Source organism: Nomascus leucogenys, chromosome 11 (assembly GCF_006542625.1).
Source record: "Nomascus leucogenys isolate Asia chromosome 11, Asia_NLE_v1, whole genome shotgun sequence".
Taxonomy (NCBI): domain Eukaryota; kingdom Metazoa; phylum Chordata; class Mammalia; order Primates; family Hylobatidae; genus Nomascus; species Nomascus leucogenys.
In genome coordinates this window covers 70,953,029-70,978,395 of record NC_044391.1, presented here as the reverse complement: position 1 = coordinate 70,978,395, position 25,367 = coordinate 70,953,029, and the positions used below count along the sequence as shown (strand labels likewise).

At 40.9% G+C, this 25,367-nt stretch overlaps 1 protein-coding gene across 3 annotated transcripts in view; it reads left to right on the top strand.

Annotated features, from left to right (window-relative positions):
- Positions 1-25,367, top strand: part of WWTR1 (WW domain containing transcription regulator 1) — a 210,551-nt gene that overhangs the window by 165,492 nt on the left and 19,692 nt on the right. For all 3 annotated transcript variants that reach the window (XM_030822703.1, XM_030822702.1, XM_003256265.4), the window contains exon 4: positions 13,351-13,553. In XM_030822703.1, coding sequence (XP_030678563.1) covers positions 13,351-13,553 — 203 coding nt within the window. The remainder of the gene's footprint in view (positions 1-13,350; positions 13,554-25,367) is intronic.

Below are 25,367 nucleotides of genomic sequence, written 5' to 3'. Positions count from 1 at the left end.
AACTCACACTGGCAACTTTTCCTCCATTCTTTGTGGAACACAGCTGTAGATTCGTTTTCTCTTAGCTTGGGCTGCCATACTTTGCACCTGGAGTAGTTTTAAAATGATTCAGAAAAGCTAACCAATAAAAAGCTACAATAAACTTTCTATTGACTAATGAAAAATAAATGCATGAATCAGAGTTTCCATTTCCTGCTGGATAAAAGTATACCTATTGTCTGAAGATAACAAAACAGTTTTAGTTGCACTGCTATTGCCCAACCATGGAATTATATTCAAAATCACAAGGACGACTTTGTGAAGCAGCAAAGTGAATAACTAAATTTCCTCTTTTTCACAGGCTACATAATTGTTTTTCTAAATTCACTAACTCCATAGAGGTGCTTCCTGCCACAGGCCACTTGTGATAAATCTTGAGATATCCCTGCGATCAAATGGAGTCAGAGTAGCACATTCTGATGCTGCTTTAGGTGAAAGAAAGATGTTCTTTCTTTACAGCAAAAAGGATCCAGAAGAAATCAGCCTGCCAGAAAGATTGATGTGTGTTTTGTTTTCATTTTTAAGAAGGAAGCTCCTTTTGACACACCTTCTCAAATAAAATTTAGAGCTATTTTGATGACTACGAAAAAGGATTGGACAGTGATTGGTGATCCGTTGGTGATCATTGGGCAGTAATTGGTGATCCATGCAGCTGATGCCAGCTGTAGCATTCTAGCAGGCGTTCCGGGTTTCCTAGGTTTGTCGCAGCCTGTTCCTGAGATCTGTGCTGAGGCATTTTTTTTTTTTCCCTAGACTTCCCTGGATATATTATAATGACGAGAACTAATGTCTGAATCCTTTAAATGCCAATAAAATATACATTTGGGGTAATGCAGTTATTATGAAAATATAAAAGCCAGTGTTACAGGCATTTCGATTTTACACCTGAAAAAGGAGAGTTGTCTAGATACTTGCACACTGGTTTGTGGACTACATTACTGTTTGGATGGGCAGGCAGGATAGCAAGTAGGAAAATCATTTCCTGGTGCTAAAAATTCAGGGTTTCCTGTGAAGTAAATGAAGCTTGGGTTACAAGTCTAAAACTAGACAGGCTTGGGGCATCTGGAGAACCGGAGGCCTATCTGGCAAGCTTTGGGGCACCTGGATGTGGTTTTAAGGCTCAAAACAGTGAAGCTGGGAAAGTGTGGCTGAATGAACATATATTCCAGAGCTCTGTGCCTTATCAACTGAGCCGGCTGAGAAATTTCCTTGCAGTTATTCTCACCCAGAATTGGAATAAAGGGCTCAGTGTGAAGTTGGGATAGTACAACTTCTTGGTTTAATACTTTACAGATTTTTGGAACCAAATGCACCCTGAAGTGAAAAGCTGCTTTTTTTTGCTGACCTTGTTGGATGGCTAATACTGTTTCTGGGAAATAAGAGAAACAAGCGGCTCATTGTTGGCAGGAGCTGAGAGAGACACAAGGAGGGCGAGAGACGCGTCTGCAGCCCTTTTTTCCCCTTCATTGTATCGTGACTGAGTCAAGGCTGGACTGTGGCTGGGTTTTTCTTCCTACCTCTGTAGACATATGTTTTCCATCAGACAGGGCTGCATGACACCTGACGTTGGCCAGTTCACGAGTTAAGCCATGGACGGCCCATAAACAGAGGAAAAGACCCGCAGCTGCACCCAGACACTCTTGATGCTGAAATATTTTTTAAAGCTTGATGTGGCTGGGTCTGCACATAAGTCAGAAACGTTTTACACCTGTATGTTTTGGCTTGCTTCTTTCAGTTGCATATCATTATTCCCCCAAAGCCTCTATGGCCAGAAGGTCTAGCATTGGCTGATGGCAGCACCTCTCCTTCCCATATATAAAAGCCTTTCTAAATTATGAAATGTGAGTTTTCAAAGTTTATTTGATTTTTGTCTTTTTTTTTTTTGGAGGATTGAAGAACAAAGTGCTCTACCTTTCCTATAATGTGAGATCACACAAATGGTGTCATCAAAACGTGATTCACGTTGATCTCATCATTTTAAAGTAAATAAGTTAATTAAAATAGTCTGCATTAGACTTTTTCATGAAATAGGGAAAAGGAAACACTACTTGGCCTTGTTACCAAATTTAACTTATCACGTATATTTTGATGACTACGAAAAAGGATTGGGCAGTGATTGGTGATCCGCTGGTGATCATTGGGCAGTAATTAGTGATCCATGCAGCTGATGCTAGCTGTAGCATTCTAGCAGGCATTCCGAGTTTCCTAGGTTTGTCACAGCCTGTTCCTGAGATCTGGGCTGAGGCATTTAATCTTCCAATATTCTTCATCTCTAAAATAAGTGAATTAGTCTAAATCATTGGTTTTAAAGTCTGTCCCAAAGTCCCACGCTAGAATCTCAGGGGGATGTGAGCAGAAGCTAACCTTAGTGTTCCGTTTCCAAAAGCTGGGCCCTGTTCAATGTGTTTTAAACATTTGTTTAAAATTTCAGCATGACACTTGAGAAATGCCTGAAGGGAAAGCAGGGTGAAAGCAAGACCAAGAGAATTTAGAGAAGACAGTCAAAGGTGCCTACTTTAAGTGCTCATTTCCTCAGCTGATGAAAGAACCCTGGGTCTTAAGAGTAGCCTCTGCTTCAAGCCGCATACTTGGCTCTGGAGAAGGATTCTAATACTAAAGGAAAGTTTGAGAACCATTGGTCTAAATGGACTAAGACCCTTCTATCCTGAATTTCTATGGTGATAACACAAAGTTGGGTAAATACATGGCCCTCACCTATAATGAGTACTGTGGGAAAGTGATGGGTTTGTAAATCATGAGTGAAACTCAAAATGAAATGGGGCTAAGCAGGCAACTATGCTCTGGAAGTAAGAGGAAGCAGCAACTAGAATGTGGTACCCTTTAGATATTCCCCTATGAAACTCTAGGAGTAAGGATTAAAATGCATCCTCAAGAGAAGAAGAGTTATGGGTGAGGTGTTTCCAGTTTTCTTTTGAGTTGTCATCTTGATTATGTTTCTATTTGAAATTTAAAAAGCCTATGATGATCATCTTCCTATAAATGGAACTGATATTTTGTTACAAATTTCTAACCTCCCTTAACCTTACTTTAGGGAGAACATATTTAGTGCCTACTCTGTGCCTTAATCAGATTTGAAATGCACTAAAATTATTTTTGTTCCATTTTTGTAAGAAAGGAAGATCCATATCATTGTGATTGGTCCCGAGGGGTAGGGGGAGACTTTGCTCTTTCCCAGGTCTTGTTTATAAAGAGCACAAGTCCAGGAACATGAGAGTTAGTTCAAATCACGGGAAGAGAATAGTGCAATGTTTCTTAAAAGAGCTTCATTTCAGGTGTATGGCTCAACCAGGAGTCCAACAGGAAAGGTTTTCCTGACTTTCACACTTAACCAAGTGCATGTTTATGGGTGATATAATGCAGTCATATATCATATATATGACATAAATATCACAAATAGTTCTTGATTTCCTTCAAAAATTACAGATAAAATGAGTATGTAATATTCCCATTCCAATTATCACATAATACGGATACAAAAGGACAACCACCTAGTTTTAATCCAGGGAGGATGCACTGACAGCTAATCTGGATAGCCTGACAGTTCTGAATAATGAATGGTCATTTTGTACTGGCTCCTGGTTCTCTTTTTAAGGGAAGGCATTAGGGTGGAAATAGGAAATTTGAGTTCTGCTGCCCTGAGTTAGCCCTAGGTCTACGGATGGCCATAGGCCTAGAGTGAAAAACCATCCCATTTGCCTGGGACTTTCCCAGATTTAGCACTGTGACCTGTGTCCTGGGAAACCCCTCAGTCCCAGGCAAACCAGGATAATTGGTCACCCTCTGTGACAGAGAAGAAGAGAATGAGGTGATTGTAAAGCTTTGCATTCTAACTTTTGGAAGCTCTTATGCTCCCCTCTCATGTTGGGTTTAGGTTCCTGGAAAGTGTTTCTGATGAAGTTTATATGAACTTACTGGCCCAGATATCAAACTGAATTAAACACTTGTTCCAAGGAGGAAGTTTCCCAGATGCCATATCAAGTGTATTACCCAGTGTATGCTTTTGAATGTTGCATATTTACCTATTTTGAAGAGCCTGCGTTCAAGTTTTAAAAACAACGTCAGCCTCTACCTGTTCTACTCTTTTTTTTTTGGAGACGGAGTTTCACTCTTGCTGCCCAGGCTGGAGAGCAATGGCGTGGTCTTGGCTCACCGCAACTTCTTGCCTCCAGGGTTCAAACGATTCTCCTGCCACAGACTCCCGAGTAGCTGGGATTAAAGGCATAGGCCCAGCTAATTTTGTATTTTTAATAGAGATGGGGTTTCTCCATTTTGGTCAGGCTGGTCTCAAACTCCCGACCTCAGGTAATCTGCCGCCCTCAACCTCCCAAAGTGCTGGGATTACTGCATGAGCCACCGTGCTGGCTTTACCTGTTCTACTCTTAAAGGATGATGTTAGAAGTGTTATTTGGAATAGTTGATGTGGTTTTATTATAGAAGCAAGTTTTTTTTTTTAAAGATAATTTTGAATATATGTAACTGAAGTTAATTTAGCAAGGCTTTGCTAACTACCTGTGAAAACTGATATGGAAGTTAAGCCATCTTTGAAATTTTCTTTTTAAATCAACATGTGCTTATAGAAAATGTCAGCAGATATTCAAGCAGTCTTTTATGACCCTTGCTTTTCCTGTATTTTGTTTTGCTTTGTTTTTCTATTACTGTGTATCTTGAACAGCAGTCCCTCATTCTAGGCACATGAAACTGTTTTGTTCAACATTCCCTGTCTGCTTTTTTCCCTTCTCTGGCTCCGTGTCCTAAACAGCTTCTTTAATTTTAAAGAGCTAAGCACACAGTAGGGACTTAATATAATATTCATTCATATTTAATTTATAATTCAGTACTCCGCCAAGACATCCACTAAGTTACAGTGGACCAGCATTTCCTAGTATTCCTATCCAGAAGAACATCAGCCTTGCAGGTTTGAGAAACGAATTGTTGAATTCATATATCTCTTTCAGAAAGTCTTGGTACCCCCTATTACACTAAAGACTGAAAAATCTTCCAATAAAATAAATTATTTTAACTTTCTTTAGCCCAACATTTCCCAGTCTTATTAGACCAGGGAACACTTCTAGAAGCAATTTTAAAAATTTTAGCTTAATATCTATTTATTCCCCTGGGACACATTATAGACCAGGTTTTCTCTTAAAGATTGTGTCCATTTTTACATACCCCAACCATTGACTATTAAATTAATATTGACTATTAAAGAGAGAGTACCTGGCACAGTTCCTGGTATTCACTGGGCACATTAAAATGTGCTGTTTTTCAAACCACTTTTAGTTTTATATTAAAATTGAGAAGAGAGTTCCTATACACTCACTCACCCAGTTTCCCCTGTTGTTAGTGTATTACATTAATGTGCTACATTTGTTATAATTAGTGAGCCAGTAATTATTAAATCCATACTTTATTCAGATTTCTTTAGTTTTTATCTAATATCTTTTTCTGTTCCAGAATCCCATACAGAATACCAAATTACCTTTGTTTTTTTGTTTTGTTTTGTGTTTTGTTTTTTGATTTTTTTTTTTTTTGAGACAGGGTTTCACTTTGTTGCCCAGGCTGGAGTGCAGTAGAACGATTATGGCTCACTGTAGTCTCTTCCTCCTGGGCTCAAGTGATCCTCCTGCCCCAGCCTCCCAAGTAGCTGGGACCACAAATGCATGCCACCATGCCCAGCTAATTTTTAAAATTTTTTGTAGAGACAGGGTCTCACTATGTTGCCCAGGTTGGTCTTGAACTCCTGGCTTCCAGTGATTCTCCTGTTTCAGCCTCCCAAAGTGCTGGCATTACAGGCGTGAGCCATGGCACTCAGCCCCCGTTACCTTTACTCATCATGTCTCCTTAGGCTTCTTTTGGCTGTGACAGTTTCTTAAACTTTCCTTGTTTTTGATGACCTTAATAGTTTTAAGGAGTGTTGCTTTGGTATTTTGTAAGATGCCTTTTTATTGAAATTTGTCTGATATTTTTCTCATAGGTAGACTGGAGTTATAAGTTTTTGGAAGAAGACTACAGATATAAAGTGTTATTCTAATTATATCACATCAAGGGTGCACACTATTATCGTGACTTGTCACTGTTAATGTTGATCTTGATCACCTGGCCAAGGTAGTATTTTCCAAGCTTTTGCACAGTAATGCTGCCCCCCAACTCCCATCGACCACCACTCATTCAATCCTGTATTCTTTGGAATGAACTCACTATTTGCAGTTATGTTGCCTCCCATCCCCCCCACCTTTGAGCATGGTGTGTCTACATAAATGATTTTGAATTCCTCTTTAAGGGAGATTTGTCTCTTCTTCCTCCATTTATTTGTTTAATTATCTGTTCATATGAATATGGATTTGTGGAAATTACATTTTTATTAAACTAATGAACCATAGTCTACAGCCTGTGAAAACTCCCCATTATTGTTGGAACCGAAGTACAGTTAGAAAATAGGTGCTGGGAATGGAAAAAGTCATGGAGGGCTTGGGGAGGCCTTACCCATTCACTTAAATGGAATTGTGCCTCTGACACATTAACAAAACCACATATTGTCAAAAATTCACCTCAAAGTGCCAAGAGTAGAGATACCTCCACTGAGAAGTTTGTTATCGAAAGGAGAGAGGATGGAGATGCAACAAGAAATGAATACTAGCCTAAGATATTCTTCTTCACCTTCCAAGACTCACATGTGAACTGGGGAGAAGGATTTGAAGGGAGTCAAGTAATTTCTGTGTCTTCCTAGCACTTAGGTGTGACTTCTCACCACTGGGCACCAGCTGTTCTTTCCATGATCTACTCAGAGCCAGCCCCTTGCAGGCCTGTCCGCTATGGTTTTCATACTTGAGCCTACCCTTATGGTTTTGTTTTCTTCACTTGGCATTGTATATGTGTATGTGTGTAACTAAAACCTATTTTAAAAATGAGGGAAGCAAGCCCAGGACATAGAAGAGCAAGCCACTGAAACCCGCTGAGGCCAAAAAGACGGTTGTGAAACATTCCAGGAGGCGCTCTGGGCAGCCTCTGATTCACTGGCCTCCCTCATCGTCTGCAGTTCCTGGCTTAGGGAAGCTGCCAAAAGCACTTTCTTTATGAGCTATGGCTCTCTGTTTCCTGGTGTTGCAAAAGGCAAAAGTTCAGGATTGAAGCCTTTACCTTTTCCATGTTTGCTTCTTATGTAGCAAATCTTGTGCTGGCTTAGAATTGAGTCCAGGGAACTTCCTCGCCTTGAGCATACACTTAGAGCTTTGTAGAAATGACCAAGTGTATATTGTCCCAGGCAGCACTAACCAGAGGGTCATGTCCTACATGAATAACCCCCACCCCCGCCCCATTCCTGTGTTTACTGTTTGCTTCACCAAGGACACAGTCACTGAATCAAAAGTGTGTTTGTATCTCAGATGCCTTGGCACTGGTGGTTTTTTTTGTGTGTGTGTGATTTTTTCCTTTATATTGAATAATGCCAATTAAATGTTTCTAGTCACACATCTGCAGAGCATGGTTTTATCAATTTCCAAACACAGAAGAGAAAGCCAATTATTAAAAAAAAAAAGAAAGAGGGAAAAGGAGATGAAAACAATGAAAAAGAAAAAGATAAATGGGAATCTAAATTTAAATTCCGACTCTCTTGGAAGGAAAAACAAAAAAGATGTCCCTGCTTTAGCTTTGATGCATTCCTGCTTCGATGGAGAAATCTTCTGTTTGGGTTATTCCTTTCTGTGGGGACTGGCAACGGTCTAGAGCTGACGAGGTCTTTAGCCTTTTTGAGGCAGTTTGTGGCAGTCTGCCCTTAATCCGGCTTGGCCTCAGATACTGCATTTGGAATATTCTGCTTTTTCTTTTGTTTTTTTTAAGCTGGAGTTTTCGCTCTTGTTGCCCAGGCTGGAGTGCAATGGCATGATCTCGGGTGACTGCAACCTCCACCTCCTAGGTTCAAGCCATTCTCCCGCCTCAGTCTCCCGAGTAGCTGGGATTATAGGCACCTGCAAACACGCCCAGATAATTTTTTGTATTTTTAGTAGAGACGGGGTTTTACTATGTTGGCCAGGCTGGTCTTGAACTCCTGACCTCAGGCGATCCATCTGCCTCGGCCTCCCAAAGTGCTGAGATTACAGGCATTAAGCCACCTCGCCTAGCTCTTTTTTTTTTTTTTTTTAATGGAACTATTGTTCTCTCCCTAAAATGTTCTGGAATATTATCCCAAGGAGTATTTTGTTCATCACAGATGTAGATGTTTTGCCTTCCCATGCTTTGCTGAGGACTTTGTTTCTCTTTTTCTCTGCCTCAGGCCTCCTCTGCCCTCAATGTCAAAAGCAGTGGTTTTAAGGAACCTCAACCACCAGTGAAGCTCATGAGCTCCAATGTCAATGATGGTTCAGTATGGTTTGAAATTAAACAACTAGAGGGAGCAGAGTGGCAAGTTGAATCATGGGTTCCTGGGTTGAGACGAGTCACCTGGCTTCTAGGATACCGACCAGTTTTATGACCTAGATAAAATTCACTTTCTCTGAGTTTTGGTTTCCTCATCTCCATAAGGAGAGGTTGCACCAAGCAGACTCTCAGCTTCGACAGTCTTGATTATATCCTAAGCTGTATTTGTCGTTTTTCAGATAATTTGGAGCTTCTTTCTTTCACTCTACCAACAAAATATTGAGTTTGATGCTTACATGGCCATGTTTTTGTTTTATGCTTTAAAATTTTTGTTTTCACTTATGTTTTACATTAAATGATAAATTCATGTAGGAAAACTTAAAATAGTACAGAAAAGGAAAAGGAAGATCTCCCATCCCTGATACCCAGTTTCTTCTGCAGAGGTGCTCACTGTTGCCAGTCTCAGGTGTACCCTTCTGTGGAGATTTGCTGCACATGCATAACATGCCCCACCTTTTCTAACCACAAACAGTAACATGCTCATAATACAGTTCTGTCCTTTGGGTTTTTCCCCTTCTGGATGATCTCTAAGAAACATTGGAATCATCATACAGAATTTCTCTAAATGGGTGGACCATATCTCCCACTGATGGACATTAAGATCATTTTTAATCTTTTGCAATTATAAACAATACTGTTTTGAATATCCTTGTACAAACTGCTCTGTTGATATGTGCTTTACTTTGAAAACAAAGCTGTCATCTAAGTTCTACTCCTTTCCAGACTCTACAGTTAATAATGAGAGATGTTTAGTCTGAATGATCAAATCTAAATTAAGTGGAAGAAACCAATGTCTCCACCATTACTTCCTGTGAACGTCTCAAGTAGGGGCAAGTGTTTTAAAGACTCACATAGGTGTGGCTTGGGAAGAGCTCCTCTCCAAGTCTGAAACTCCCCCAGATTAGGATTCAGATATTAATAAAATCTGCTGAGCAATATCTGGTTGCTATGTGGCTTTGAGTAACACAGTACACTGCTTGTGAGTACGCCCAACGCAGCATTTTGTACACCGAAAAGGGCAGTCTACCTAAGTGACTGATGATAGTCCTACTAGAATTTGTTATGTCAGTAAGTCACCAGGCCTGAGTCAGTTTTAAAATTTTTCGAAGTATCTAAGTTATAAAAATTAACATAGGGCTGGGCACGGTGGCTCATGCCTGTAATCCTAGCACTTTGGGAGGCTGAGGCAGGTGGATCACTTGAGGCCAGGAGTTGGAGACCAGCCTGCCAACATGGCAAAATCCTGTCTCTACTAAAAATACAAAAATTAGCAGGGCAGGGTGGCACACGACTGTAATCCTAGCTACTCAGGAGGCTAAGACAGGAGAATCTCTTGAACCTGGGAAGCAGAGGTTGCAGTGAGCCAAGATGGCACCACTGCACTCCAGCCTGGGTGACAGAGTGACACTCTGTCTCAAAACAACAACAACAACAACAACAACATAGAGTTAACAACCTGTGCCTTTGAAGCCTTTTTTTTTTCCTAACCTGGGTATTTCTGATATCAGAACTATTGGGCATCTTTTTTGTCTCTAGTAATTGTGTCAGATACTACCATATTAAATATAACTACTAGTAAGAACATACTTTTATAGAAGGTTCAGAAATGCCTGTTCCTTGAAATAATTATCATTCTTCCATCTGCGCCTCTCTTCCCTGGCTTGAAATAGGTTTCATGAATTAAACCCTTCTGGATGTCTGGATTTTGTCTTACTTGAATCTGTACTTAAGAGAACTTTTCCCCTGTGACACCATCTGTGCAAAAGCCTTTACCTCCCACCCCAGGCCTTCAAGTAGAAGTTGTAATTATACTATAACAAGCTCTAGAAGTGAAATACTCATTTCAGGTTTTTTGGCATCAATCATGACTGTGCTTTTTCTCTTATTCTTAATCTAAGAGTGTAAGAAATGCCCAACTGGTTTTATTCATTCATCAGATCGTTTCCTGAGCCTTCCCTGTGTACCTGGGATTGTGCCAGGAGGTGAGAGCCCTTGGTGGCGGGCTTAATTCTAAGAGGGAAACCTGAACTGTCTAGGCAATATATGCTGATATCTTCCCTTTTACTAGCATGTTATTGGGCCCAGAGTTGTAAATCTATCCAGGCTCTCCTCGAGCCCTTCCTCTTAGTAACGCAAGCAACATTTGGGTCCCTATTTTGATGACCTGCTATGTGTGTGGTACTTTCTTGCAAACAATTGAAGGCAGATTGTCTTTATAGGGTTGCTCTGAGGCTTCAGCAATTGTTCCTTTTCTTCAGTCTAAGATGCAACAGAAGGTGGCTAGGGACAGTTGGACGGGGTACAAGAGGATCTCGATTTTGGTCTTGGCTCTACTTGCCACTAACCAGGGCACATACCTTAACTTTTCTGGGTTAAAGTCCCTATTCCATAAAATAAGGGGATGGACTAGATAATCTCCCAGGTTCCTTATATAGCCTAACAGTTTCACATTCCATAAGCCACACATAAAAATCCATCTCATTTCTTCACACCTCTCTTCCACCAGTCCACTAGTTTTCATGAAGGCAGGAGCTATTTTTCCAAGTTTAAGCCCAGTGCATGACACACAGCAGGAATTGCAATAACAATTTCAGTGAGCGTATGAATAAAAAAAGAACATTTTTATCCCACCCTCACCTCCATCCTGGAGAAATCTCTGCCATTGAATTCTTCCTCAAAGAAATCTATTCTTCTCTAGAAAAGCTTCAGTGTTGGTATTGTCTTTCAAAAAAAAAAAAATATATATATATATGTCATTCAAATATACACATATATTATACATTTAATACATATATTTAATATATCGAGATTTGAGCTACTTAAATTCATTTAAGCCTGTAGTCCCAGCTACTCGGAGAGGCTGAGGCAGGAGAATGGCGTGAACCCGGGAGGCGGAGCTTGCAGTGAGCCGAGATTGCGCCACTGCACTCCAGCCTGGGCGACAGAGCGAGACTCCGTCTCAAAAAAAAAAAAAAAAAAAAAGAAATTTACTTGTATATCATATTTCTACATAATATCCATAGCAAACTGAAGATTAAAAATATTTAACTTGGCCGGGGGCGGTGGCTCACGCCTGTAATTCCAGCACTTTGGGAGGCCGAGGCGGGCAGATCACGAGGTCAGGAGATCGAGACCATCCTGGCTAACATGGAAAAACCCCGTCTCTACTAAAAATACAAAAAATTAGCTGGGCGTGGTGGCGGGTGCCTGTAGTCCCAGCTACTTGGGAGGCTGATGCCAGGAGAATGGCATGAACCCAGGAGGTGGAGATTGCAGTGAGCCGAGATCATGCCACTGCACTCCAGCCTGGGTGACAGAGCAAGACTCCGTCTCAAAAAAAAACAATATTTAACTTAAGCCTGGGCGTGGTGGCTTCCACCTGCAATCCCAGCACTTTGGGAAGCCAAGGTGAGAGGATTGCTTGAGCCCAGGAGTTCAAGACCAGCCTAGGCAACATAGTGAAACCTTGTCTCTATGTTTAAAATACATACATATATATGAAATAGTATAAAAATATACATATATTATAAAATGTTTTAAAGTTAATGATACCAGATATAGCAAAAATTGAGAATTTTTTTCTCAGAAATGAAGTGAGTATATAAAATTATACCTTGTTGTCTTTGACCCTGACCTAGGAGGAAATAGACTGAAAAGCATGGTTTTCTTTATTACATGACATTGCCCAGCAGAAGTTAAGCAAATTTCACTGGTAAACAATTTTGAGAAAAACTAGCACTTTTAGAAATGCGTTTTTGTAGAAATACCAATTATAAAATTTATTTAAAGATTTTTAAATTATTTTTGTAAAGTGAAGTTCTTTTTTTTTTTTTTTTTGAGACAGAGTCTCTCTTTGTCACCAGGCTGTTAAGTGCAGTGGCGCGATCTCGGCTCACTGCAACCTCCGCCTCCCGGGTTCAAGCGATTCCCCTACCTTTGCCTCATGAGTAGCTGGGACTACAGGCATGCACCATCATGCCCGGCTAATTTTTTTGTATTTTAGTAGAGATGGGGTTTCACCATGTTGGCCAGGATGGTCTCAATCTCCTGACCTCATGATCTGCTCGCCTTGGCCTCCCAAAGTGCTGGGATTACAGGCGTGAGCCACCGCTCCTGGCCGTAAAGTGAAGTTCTATATGCTGAAATTTCATTGGTTGTTAAATGCAGATAAATAGAGAATTTTTAAAAAATTTAAAATACTTCTCATGCCTTTATCCAGGCACAACATGTTTAGCATTTCTGTGTCATTTCTTTCTCCCTAATTTCTCTCTTTGAAGGAACAAACATTTTTTTCTCAATCAGATATTTGTTCCTGAGTTTAGCTCATAGCTCAGGCTTCCTTGCGGCATGCTTTTCAAACAAAGGATTAATGGAGTCCTCCTTATATGTCGGCTCCTGATCTAGGTGCTTTGTGTTACATGTTGCTTATCAATTCACTGGTTTGTGTACCAGAGATCACATGCCCTCCTTACCTCTGCCATAAACACACAAATTAACTGAGAAAGTATACATGTGCGCACACACACACACAGATGATCTGGTGAAATTATCTCATAACTTGTGATAACCTTTGTGGAATTTGCTTTAGACCACTATATTCTATGTAAGGCTTAAAATGTACTCCAGACAGGGAGGTGTGAAATGAGATTTTAACAGAAACAAAAGCCGAGACTAGATGAGTCAGGATTGGGGCCAGCATTCGAGCCTCCGTGAATTGAATTAAGGTAATAATTACTTAAACAGTAATGGTTAACAGGAAAGTACTTTGGAAGGAATCTCAGGAATCTATACTCCAAAGCACAAAACATTCTGATGGTCTATTTTTGATAAGGTATTGTGGGCCCTGGTCATTAATCTGTATGTTCTTCCCGCTTGCAGTGATGAATCACCAACACCAGCAGCAGATGGCCCCCAGTACCCTGAGCCAGCAGAACCACCCCACTCAGAACCCACCCGCAGGGCTCATGAGTATGCCCAATGCGCTGACCACTCAGCAGCAGCAGCAGCAGAAACTGCGGCTTCAGAGAATCCAGATGGAAAGAGAAAGGATTCGAATGCGCCAAGAGGAGCTCATGAGGCAGGTATGGCTTTCCATGGTGTCTGGTGGAGGCTCCCTGGCCTTGGTGCCAAAGCTGATGGGTAGGTAGCTGCTTACCTTCAGGGTAATGCTTCTAGAGAAGAAGAGACAATAGGGCTCAAAGCCCTATCCAAGCCTCTTGATTAAAATCCAGTTTCTTCTCTCAGTGTTCTGCCTGCATTTTCAGAACCAAGCTTAAGGGTACAGGGATGAGCTGTATTAGCATGGCTGCCTTTGGCTTCCACTGCTAGTCTTTAGAAGGAAAGAAAGGAGAAAGTAGAGAGACAAGAGTCTGTTGTTGTGTAACAAATTATCCCGAAATGTAGTTGTTTAAATAGCCATTTCATTGTATCACACAATTTTGTGGGTCAGAATTTAGAAGGGGCTCACCTGGGCTATTCTTCTGCTCTACATGGCATTGACTGAGGTCATTTAGTGGTATTCAACTGGTAGGTGGGTTGGTCTGGATAGTTCACAATGGCTTTACCTAAGTGGGTGGCACGATGGTGAGGATTGGTGGAAGACTGGGCTTAGCTGGAACAAAGGCCTGGGATCTATGGTGTGGCGATCTCAGAGTAGTGGTACTTATTACATAGCAGCTTGGGTTTTCAAGAAAAAGCATTCTAAGAGACAGGAAGTAGAAGTTGCCAATTTCTTGGGGCCTAGCTCTGGAAACGGTCATGGAATCGCTTTTGCCATACTCTCTTGGTCAAAGTAGTCACAGAGAACCCCCCTAGATTCAAGCAGATAGTGGAGTGGATGTTCCTCAGAAGAAATGACAAAGGATCTTGGTCCACCACGGAGCATGAAAAAGAGGAAAGCTGAAGGGAGAATGAGAAGGGAAAGTGGTTTGTATATGGACTCCAACAGAGTGCTCTGCAAAACTGCCTGGGCATCAATCAGGCACTTTTGTACCATACTCCATTCATTCAGTTTTCATTCCATCAGTCAGGAATATGTTGCCGTGTGCCCTCTGTGGGTCAGGCTCAGTGCTGTACTTCAAAAACGAGTACAAGAGAATCCCTAAAAGAACCCACAGTGCTCTCCCTGTTTCAGTGGCTTGGTCTATGGAAGAGCAGAATTCTTTCTTCTGTGTTGCTAAACTAATATAACCCATGTTTGCAGGTCTCATACTTTTTTTCTGGCTACATTTTGGGGAGAAAAGCTTCAGTTTATTGTTTTAACTTTTCAGACTGTTTTGTGACTCACATGAAGCAAGATACGTGAATAACTTCCTTTTGCTACTTTAGAGAAATTAGAGAAATAAGTAGTTTTAACATTCCAGAGAACTTTCTTGGAGGAAAGGACTGAGCATGTTAGGGTAAACGCTATTTTTTTTAAAACTACGTTTGATACTTTCAAAAATACACATTGACTTCCATAAATGAATAATGTATTTCTCATCAAATACATTCCAGGATATAAGAAATCTATATTGTGTGAGGTTTAAAATGCACGGTAAATTAAAATCATTTCTCAGATATAGTCTTTGAAAATAAGGAAAATGAATATAAATCGTGCTTTGTTGCTCAGCTGAACTTTCCTCCAAATTTGAGGAATACAACTTAATAATTAGGTAACTACAGTTGTGTCTTTTACCCTGAGGATTTATGTTTGAACTTTCACGGTTATTTCAGGCTAACGGTTGTTTATACTGATTTTAGATGTGTAGTGTCATGTTTCTTGATGGGAAATAATTGTATTATTAGTGGTTTTCTGTCTTTGAATAATAATTTTATTTGGAATAATTTTTCTATTTTATAATGTAGGGTAAATTAAACAGTATCCCAACAGCATTTTATACATTCTCAGTTTTATACTTAAATGAGCTTTAGTGAGTTTTTTCTTTTCTACACAAAGATGTGACCATTCTGCAAAGAATGACTTGCTTCTCTGTTTTTGCGGGTGTGTTTCTCTTTCTCTTGCTTCCCCTCCTTCTTTCCCACAGAAAGTATTTCTGAAAAGGGGTGGGAAAAGTGCCCCAAATTGTTTCCTTTATTCCAGCTGTAGGTGCCTTTGAACCAGGATGTAGTACTGATGGTTCATATTACAGAAATGCCAACCAAGTTCCTTAAATGCTGATCCTTGGAGGCTGTGGAACGCGGGGCGTTGTGCTGCATCATAGTGAGCAAATGCATTGTTGCATTGTATATGAAGCAGGAGAAAAGATTGTCCAGATTTGCTCGCAGAGGCTCACATAGTTCAGCCTTGACTCTGTGTGTGTGTGTGTGTGTGTAGTTAGGAGGAGATGGAATGGTGGGGTGGATGGTTCTGGTGTTCTGATGCTTTTTTATTTTTGTTAGGGAGTACAGGAAAAGGTCTAAATAGACTTTTTCATCATGGCAGATTTTTTCCCCGTGCAGAAGCAGCATGCTCCTGATTGTCAAAGATATGATTTAAGACCATATAATAAATGGCATTGGAGTGTTCTATAATAGTTTTCTGGGGCATTTGCCAGGACACCTGATTATTCAGTATTCAGGTGTGGGCTCTGTGTTTCATCTTGGTGGATTTTTTGAACTCTTTTGGTGATTCTCTGCTTCACTTTTTGAACCTAAGCCATGGCAGCAGCAGGGAAATGGACTGGAATTAAAAGTGATCTTTGGCTCACTTGTTCAGTTGCCTTTCAGCATCTGGTAGGAATTTGGAGCGATGGGGGAAATGGTGGTCCTGGTGAAATTTAAAGATTATCTGTACACTTCTGTTTGTTCTCTCTGTCCTACCCCTATGTCCTGGGTAGTCAACAACTGCCTGAATATCCCTTGCTCAGTGGACAGTTTGTAATTACACTGGCTCTCCTCTTGCTTGTAGGCGGCCTTAATTGTACAGCCTGTCTTCTTGGGGCCCAGGCCCTGCGGGTGGGCCTAGACCTACCTGCCCTTCTACCAACTGAGCCTGTCAGGGAGCAAGGCCCCAGGCTATGCTCTCTTTCTATAGTAGAAAGGGAGGTTGGCAAAATTTAATAAGTAGATGACTTTATCCCCTAATTATTAATAAATTATCACTGTTGTCTATAGTTTTATCATTCTTGAATGATACGACGAATCTGAAAGGTCCCTGTGGAGAATATGCTATATAAATATTGTTTCATTTTTCTTCCTGTTCCTCCTGCTATGCTGTTGTTCCACTAAGCATATAGTTTGATGATGTTGTGCCATGAAAAAAACAACTCCTTGGTCCTTGTTGCATGATTTGATGTATACCACAATGCCAAAAGGTCACCTATTAACTCATCGGCATTGAGATCATGCGAGAACATTAACAAAATGGATCTGAGGAAACTTCGATTACAAATCTAAAGTGAGCCTTCATTATTTCAGTATGGAAGCTCATATTTTTTTTCCTTCCGTCATCCCTTTATGTCTTCATTCATTCAATCAATATTTATTTAGTGGAAAATAACAGACAGGTAAATGGGACGTGACTGCCTTCAGATAACTTGTATTTTTACAGAAAAGGAAAAATAATTAACTTTAATCCAAATTAAAGACCAGAAGAGTAAATTAAAACCATTCCCTGCTTCATAGGGGCCCAGTGGCTACCATCTTTGACTTTCATTACTGGAACTGAGACCAGATGCACCTGAGCAGAGTTCTGTGAAAGTGAGCATCAGATACTCCTTTTTCTTTCCAGTGACCCCTTAGGTTACCAGCTACAGAATTAGGATCAAAAGAGCCAGTAAGGTTTGGTATCTCTGCTGATAAGGAATCTTCTGAAGTAGGAGAATTTCCTTAAATGCAGTCCCTCCAATTTAGCATTGGCTGCTGTAGCAACAGAGATGAGCTACTTGTATCTGATAATTGATGAATTATCTTGGAATGCGGCAGACACTCCAAGTGGAGGGGTACCAGGGAGCATGAGGGGATGCCACCAGGCCTGCAGTACACAGCCGTATCAGGAAAGTAGACCTCTTCCCACTGTCAACAGGCATCTAACATGGAAGACATAAAGAGTACATTTCTGTGAAAGGAAGTCTTTTGTCCGTGATAGAGTTTTCTTTTATTTTTACTGAATTTCCCAAAGGCTGTGTGGCTACTTCAGGTTCACCAAAGAAATGGCAACTCTAGAAAAAAAAAAGCAATTCTTATTGAAGGTTTGCTTTCTCTTCATTTTTTAAAGGAAATTCAAATTTGGTTTGTAGAGTTTTGTTTTTTGTTTGTTTGTTTGTTTGTTTGATTTTTTAATTTTTTTTTTTTATTATACTTTAGGGTTTTAGGGTACATGTGCACAATGTGCAGGTTTGTTACATATGTATCCATGTGCCATGTTGATTTCCTGCACCCATTAACTCGTCATTTAGCATTAGGTATATCTCCTAATGCTGTCCCTCCCCCCTCCCCCCACCCCACAACAGTCCCCGGAGTGTGATGTTCCCCTTCCTGTGTCCATGAGTTCTCATTGTTCAATTCCCACCTATGAGAGAGAACATGCGGTGTTTGGTTTTTTGTCCTTGTGATAGTTTACTGAGAATGATGTTTTCCAGTTTCATCCATGTCCCTACAAAGGACACGAACTCATCATTTTTTATGGCTGCATAGTATTCCATGGTGTATATGTGCCACATTTTCTTAATCCAGTCTATTGTTGTTGGACATTTGGGTTGGTTCCAACTCTTTGCTATTGTGAATAGTGCCGCAATAAACATATGTGTGCATGTGTCTTTATAGCAGCATGATTTATAGTCCTTTGGGTATATACCCAGTAATGGGATGGCTGGGTCAAATGGTATTTCTAGTTCGAGATCCCTGAGGAATCGCCACACTGACTTCCACACTGGTTGAACTAGTTTACAGTCCCACCAACAGTGTAAAAGTGTTCCTATTTCTCCACATCCTCTCCAGCACCTGTTGTTTCCTGATTTTTTAATGATGGCCTTTCTAACTGGTGTGAGATGGTATCTCACTGTGGTTTTGATTTGCATTTCTCTGATGGCCAGTGATGATGAGCATTTCTTCATGTGTTTTCTGGCTGCATAAATGTCTTCTTTTGAGAAGTGTCTGTTCATGTCCTCTGCCCACTTTTTGATGGGGTTGTTTGTTTTTTTCTTGTAAATTTGTTTGAGTTCATTGTAGATTCTGGATATTAGCCCTTTGTCAGATGAGTAGGTTGCAAAAATTTTCTCCCATTCTGTAGGTTGCCTGTTCATTCTGATGATAGTTTCTTTTGCTGTGCAGAAGCTCTTTAGTTTAATGAGATCCCATTTGTCGATTTTGGCTTTTGTTGCCATTGCTTTTGGTGTTTTAGACATGAAGTCCTTGCCCACGCCTATGTCCTGAATGGTATTGCCTAGGTTTTCTTGTAGGATTTTAATGGTTTTAGGTCTAATATATAAGTCTTTAATCCATCTTGAATTAATTTTTGTATAAGGTGTAAGGAAGGGATCCAGTTGCAGCTTTCTACATATGGCTAGCCAGTTTTCCCAGCACCATTTATTAAATAGGGAATCCTTTCCCCATTTCTTGTTTTTGTCAGGTTTGTCAAAGATCAGATAATTGTAGCTATGTGGCATCATTTCTGAGGGCTCTGTTCTGTTCCATTGATCTATGTCTCTGTTGTGGTACCAGTACCATGCTGTTTTGGTTACTGTAGCCTTGTAGTATAGTTTAAAGTCAGGTAGCGTGATGCCTCCAGCTTTGTTCTTTTGGCTTAGGATTGACTTGGTGATGCGGGCTCTTTTTTGGTTCCATATGAACTTTAAAGTAGTTTTTTCCAATTCTGTGAAGAAAGTCATTGGTAGCTTGATGGGGATGGCATTGAATCTATAAATTACCTTGGGCAGTATGGCCATTTTCACGATATTGATTCTTCCAACCCATGAGCATGGAATGTTCTTCCATTTGTTTGTATCCTCTTTTATTTCATTGAGCAGTGGTTTGTAGTTCTCCTTGAAGAGGTCCTTCACATCCCTTGTAAGTTGGATTCCTAGGTATTTGATTCTCTTTGAAGCAATTGTGAATGGGAGTTCACTCATGATTTGGCTCTCTGTTTGTCTGTTATTGGTGTACAAGAATGCTTGTGATTTTTGTACATTAATTTTGTATCCTGAGACTTCGCTGAAGTTGCTAATCAGCTTAAGGAGATTTTGGGCTGAGACAATGGGGTTTTCTAGATATACAATCACGTCATCTGCAAACAGGGACAATTTGACTTCCTCTTTTCCTAATTGAATACCTTTTATTTCCTTCTCCTGCCTGATTGCTCTGGCCAGAACTTCCAGCACTATGTTGAATAGGAGCGGTGAGAGAGGGCATCCCTGTCTTGTGCCAGTTTTCAGAGGGAATGCTTCCAGTTTTTGCCCATTCAGTATGATATTGGCTGTGGGTTTGTCGTAGATAGCTCTTATTATTTTGAGATACGTCCCATCAATACCTAATTTATTGAGAGTTTTTAGCATGAAGGGTTGTTGAATTTTGTCAAAGGCCTTTTCTGCATCTATTGAGATAATCATGTGGTTTTTGTCTTTGGTTCTGTTTATATGCTGGATTACATTTATTGATTTGCTTATGTTGAACCAGCCTTGCATCCCAGGGATGAAGCCCACTTGATCATGGTGGATAAGCTTTTTGATGTGCTGCTGGATTCGGTTTGCCAGTATTTTATTGAGGATTTTTGCATCAATGTTCATCAAGGATATTGGTCTGAAATTCTCTTTTTTGGTTATGTCTCTGCCAGGTTTTGGTATCAGGATGATGCTGGCTTCATAAAATGTGTTAGGGAGGATTCCCTCTTTTTCTATCGATTGGAATAGTTTCAGAAGGAATGGTACCAGTTCCTCCTTGTACCTCTGGTAGAATTCGGCTGTGAATCCATCAGGTCCTGGACTCTTTTTGGTTGGTAAGCTATTGATTATTGCCACAATTTCAGAACCTGTTATTGGTCTATTCAGAGATTCAACTTCTTCCTGATTTAGTCTTGGGAGGGTGTATTTGTCGAGGAATTTATCCATTTCTTCTAGATTTTCTAGTTTATTTGCATAGAGGTGTTTGTAGTATTCTCTGATGATAGATTGTATTTCTGTGGGATCGGTGGTGATATCCCCTTTTTTGTTTTTTATTGCATCTATTTGATTCTTCTCTCTTTTCTTCTTTATTAGTCTTGCTAGCGGTCCATCAATTTTGTTGATCTTTTCAAAAAACCAGCTCCTGGATTCATTAATTTTTTGAAGGGTTTTTTGTGTCTCTATTTCCTTCAGTTCTGCTCTGATTTTAGTTATTTCTAGCCTTCTGCTAGCTTTTGAATGTGTTTGCTCTTGCTTTTCTAGTTCTTTTAATTGTGATGTTAGGGAGTCAATTTTGGATCTTTCCTGCTTTCTCTTGTGGGCATTTAGTGCTATAAATTTCCCTCTACACACTGCTTTGAATGTGTCCCAGAGATTCTGGTATGTTGTGTCTTTGTTCTCGTTGGTTTCAAAGAACATCTTTATTTCTGCCTTCATTTCATTATGTACCCAATAGTCATTCAGGAGCAGGTTGTTCAGTTTCCATGTAGTAGAGCGGTTTTGAGTGAGTATCTTAATCCTGAGTTCTAGTTTGATTGCACTGTGGTCTGAGAGACAGTTTGTTATAATTTCTGTTCTTTTACATTTGCTGAGGAGAGCTTTACTTCCAACTATGTGGTCAATTTTGGAATAGGTGTGGTGTGGTGCTGAAAAAAATGTATATTCTGTTGACTTGGGGTGGAGAGTTCTGTAGATGTCTATTAGGTCCACTTTATGTAGAGCTGAGTTCAATTCCTGGATATCCTTGTTAACTTTCTGTCTCGTTGATCTGTCTAATGCTGACAGTGGGGTGTTAAAATCTCCCATTATTATTGTGTGGGAGTTTAAGTCCCTTTGTAGGTCACTCAGGACTTGCTTTATGAATCTGGGTGCTCCTGTGTTGGGTGCATATATATTTAGGATAGTTAGCTCTTCTTGTTGAATTGATCCCTTTACCATTATGTAATGGCCTTCTTTGTCTCTTTTGATCTTTGTTGGTTTAAAGTCTATTTTATCAGAGACTAGGATTGCAACCCCTGCCTTTTTTTGTTTTCCAGTTGCTTGATAGATCTTCCTCCATCCCTTTATTTTGAGTCTATGTGTGTCTCTGCACGTGAGATGGGTTTCCTGAATACAGCACACTGATGGGTCCTGACTCCTTATCCAGTTTGCCAGTCTGTGTCTTTTGATTGGAGCATTTAGCCCATTTACATTTAACGTTAATATTGTTATGTGTGAATCTGATCCTGTCATTATGATGTTAGTTGGTTATTTTGCTCGTTAGTTGCTATAGTTTCTTCCTAGTCTCGATGGTCTTTACAATTTGGCATGTTTTTGCAGTGGCTGGTACCGGTTGTTCCTTTCCATGTTTAGTGCTTCCTTCAGGAGCTCTTTTAGGGCAGGCCTGGTGGTGACAAAATCACTCAGCGTTTGCTTGTCTGTAAAGTGTTTTATTTCTCCTTCACTTATGAAGCTTAGTTTGGCAGGATAGGAGATTCTGGGTTGAAAATTCTTTTCTTTAAGAATGTTGAATATCGGCCCCCACTCTCTTCTGGCTTGTAGAGTTTCTGCTGAGAGATCAGCTGTTAGTCTGATGGGCTTCCCTTTGTGGGTAACCCGACCTTTCTCTCTGGCTGCCCTTAACATTTTTTCTTTCATTTCAACTTTGGTGAATCTGACAATTATGTGTCTTGGAGTTGCCCTTCTCGAGGAGTATCTTTGTGGCATTCTCTGTATTTCCTGAATCTGAATGCTGGCCTGCCTTGCTAGATTGGGGAAGTTCTCCTGGATAATATCTTGCAGAGTGTTTTCCAACTTGGTTCCATTCTCCCCATCATTTTCAGGTACACCAATCAGATGTAGGTTTGGTCTTTTCACATAGTCCCAAATTTCTTGGAGGCTTTGTTCATTTCTTTTTATCCTTTTTTCTCTAAACTTCCCTTCTCTCTTCATTTCATTCATTTCATTCATTTCATCTTCCATCAGCGATACCCTTTCTTCCAGTTGATCGCATCTGCTACTGAGGCTTCTGCAATCTTCGCGTAGTTCTCGAAACTTGGCTTCCAGCTCCATCAGCTCCTTGAAGCCCTTCTCTCCATTGGTTATTCTAGTTATCCATTCTTCTAATTTTTTTTCAAAGTTTTTAACTTCTTTGCTGTTGTTTTGAATTTCCTCTCGTAGCTCAGAGTAGTTTGATCGTCTGAAGCCTTCTTCTCTCAACTCATCAAAGTCATCCTCCATCCAGCTTTGTTCCGTTGCTGGTGAGGAACTGCGTTCCTTTGGAGGAGGAGAGGTGCTCTGTTTTTTAGAGTTTCCAGTTTTTTTGGTCTGTTTTTTCCCCATCTTTGTGGTTTTATCTACTTTTTGTCTTTGATGATGGTGATGTACAGATGGGTTTTTGGTGTGGATGTCCTTTCTGTTTGTTAGTTTTCCTTCTACCAGACAGGACCCTCAGCTGCAGGTCTGTTGGAGTTTACTAGAGGTGCACTCCAGACCCTGTTTGGCTGGGTGTCAGCAGCGGTGGCTGCAGAACAGCGGATTTTCGTGAGACCACAAATTCAGCTGTCTGATAGTTCCTCTGAAAGTTTTGTCTCAGAGAAGTACCGGGTTGAATGAGGTGTCAGTCTGTCCCTACTGGGGGGGTGCCTCCCAGTTAGGCTGCTCAGGGGTGAGGGACCCACTTTAGGAGGCAATCTGACCGTTCTCAGACCTCCAGCTGCGTGCTGGGAGAACCACTACTCTCTTCAAAGCTGTCAGTCAGACAGGGACATTTAAGTCTGTGGAAGTTCTTGCAGAGTTTTTGTTTGTCTGTGCCCTGCCCCCAGAGGTGGAGCCTACAGAGGCAGGCAGGCCTCCTTGAGCTGTGGTGGGCTCCACCCAGTTCGAGCTTCCTGGCTGCTTTGTTTACCTAAGCAAGCCTGGGCAATGGCGGGCGCCCCTCCCCCAGCCTCGCTGCCGCCTCGCAGCTTGATCTCAGACTGCTGTGCTAGCAATTAGCGAGACTCTGTGGGCATAGGACCCTCCGAGCCAGGTGCGGGACACAATCTCCTAGTGTGCCGTTTTCCAGGCCCGTTGGAAAAGCGCAGTATTAGGATGGGACTGACCCGATATTCCAGGTGCCGTCTGCTTCCCCTTTCTTTGACTAGGAAAGGGAACTCCCTGACCCCTTGCGCTTCCCGAGTGAGGCAATGCCTCGCCCTGCTTCGGCTCACGCACAGTGCGCTTCACCGACTGTCCTGCACCCACTGTTAGGCACTCCCTAGTGAGATGAAACCGGTACCTCAAGCAGAAATGCAGAAATCACCCGTCTTCTGTGTCGCTGGGGCTGGGAGCTGGAGACCGGAGCTGTTCCTATTCGGCCATCTTGGCTCCACCTGTAGAGTTTTTTAAGTAGAAAAAAATTTTAATTTTTGACTAAGCGTGGTGGCTGATGCATGTAATCCCAGCACTTTGGGAAGCAAAGGCGAGCAGATCACTTGAGGTCAGGAGTTCGAGACCAGCCTGGCCAAGAAGGTGAAACCGCATCTCTACTAAAAATACAAAAATTAGCTAGACATAATGGCGGGTGCCGTTAGTCTCAGCTACTCTGGAGGCTGAGGCAGGAGAATCTCTTGGACCTGGGAGGTGGAGGCTGCAGTGAGCTGAGATCAAGCCACTGCACTCCAGCCTGGGCAACAGAGTGAGACTCTGTCTCAAAATATATATATATAATTTACTGAGTTACTTTTGTGGTTAACATTTAAAAAAGTGTTTTTGCTAAGTGCAAGAAGCCAGACTTCCCCCCAAAACTACATCCTTTATGATTCCATTTGTGTGACGTTCTGGAAAAACAAAACTATGGGGACAGAGAAGAGATGAGCACTTGCCAGGGTTGGCAGTACAGAAAGAGTGGACTCCAAAGGGGCAGCACTGAGGAATTGTGGGGCAGATGGCACAGTTCCGTGTCTTGGTTGTGATGGCTATTCCACAGCTCTATGCATTTGTCAAAACTCAGACATGTATACCACAAAGAGTGAATTTTACTGTATGTAAACAAAAAGAATAATAAAAGAAAATTAATTGCTACACACAAAAAGACAAAACATATGTTTATGGTACGGAATGTATAAAATACTAAACAACAAAAAAGGAAATTATAATCACCTCTACTCTTACCTAGAAAGAGTGGCTGTAAATATGCTGATGATTTCTTTCTAGTCTTTTTGTATGTATCATGTGTATCAATGTGTCTACTTTGTTTTTTAAAAAACAAAAGTGGTAGCATACTTTAATACTGTTTTGTTGCCTCTTCTTAACATATTGGGAAGTCATTTGTTTATTCTGTGTCAGCCGTGAAGTTGTGCTGTGACTTTGTATGTCCCCATTTCAAGCGCCTAGAATCCTTTCTACAACAGGCCGTACATAAATTTTTAAATGTCATGAGCCACAGACACCCACAAGACTACAGAATATTCTGTTGTTACAACTGAAAAATTCAATGCAATATTTGCTCAGTATCCTAAAAGGCATAATTGCAACTTTACCAAATGAAGTGGGAAATCGTAGTCACGGGTTAAGACATTGAGAAACAGGCTTCTCAATGCCTGTTTATCTAAAAGAACAATTCCTTGACATGAAAACAGGCATATGGCTTTACCTGAAGAGAGTATTTCTTTTCATGTGTATTATTCATTTAAATATAATGGTTTGGGGCCATCTGTCTGGAAGATTTTAACCTTGACGACAGGACCTGGAAGACGAGTAAGTGGCAAAGCCTTGGCTCCCCCTTGCCCCTTCAAATTCAGCCCTGCTTTTACCCTCAACCTTTTCTTTCTTCTTCTTTTTTTTATCTGGGGGTTGGGG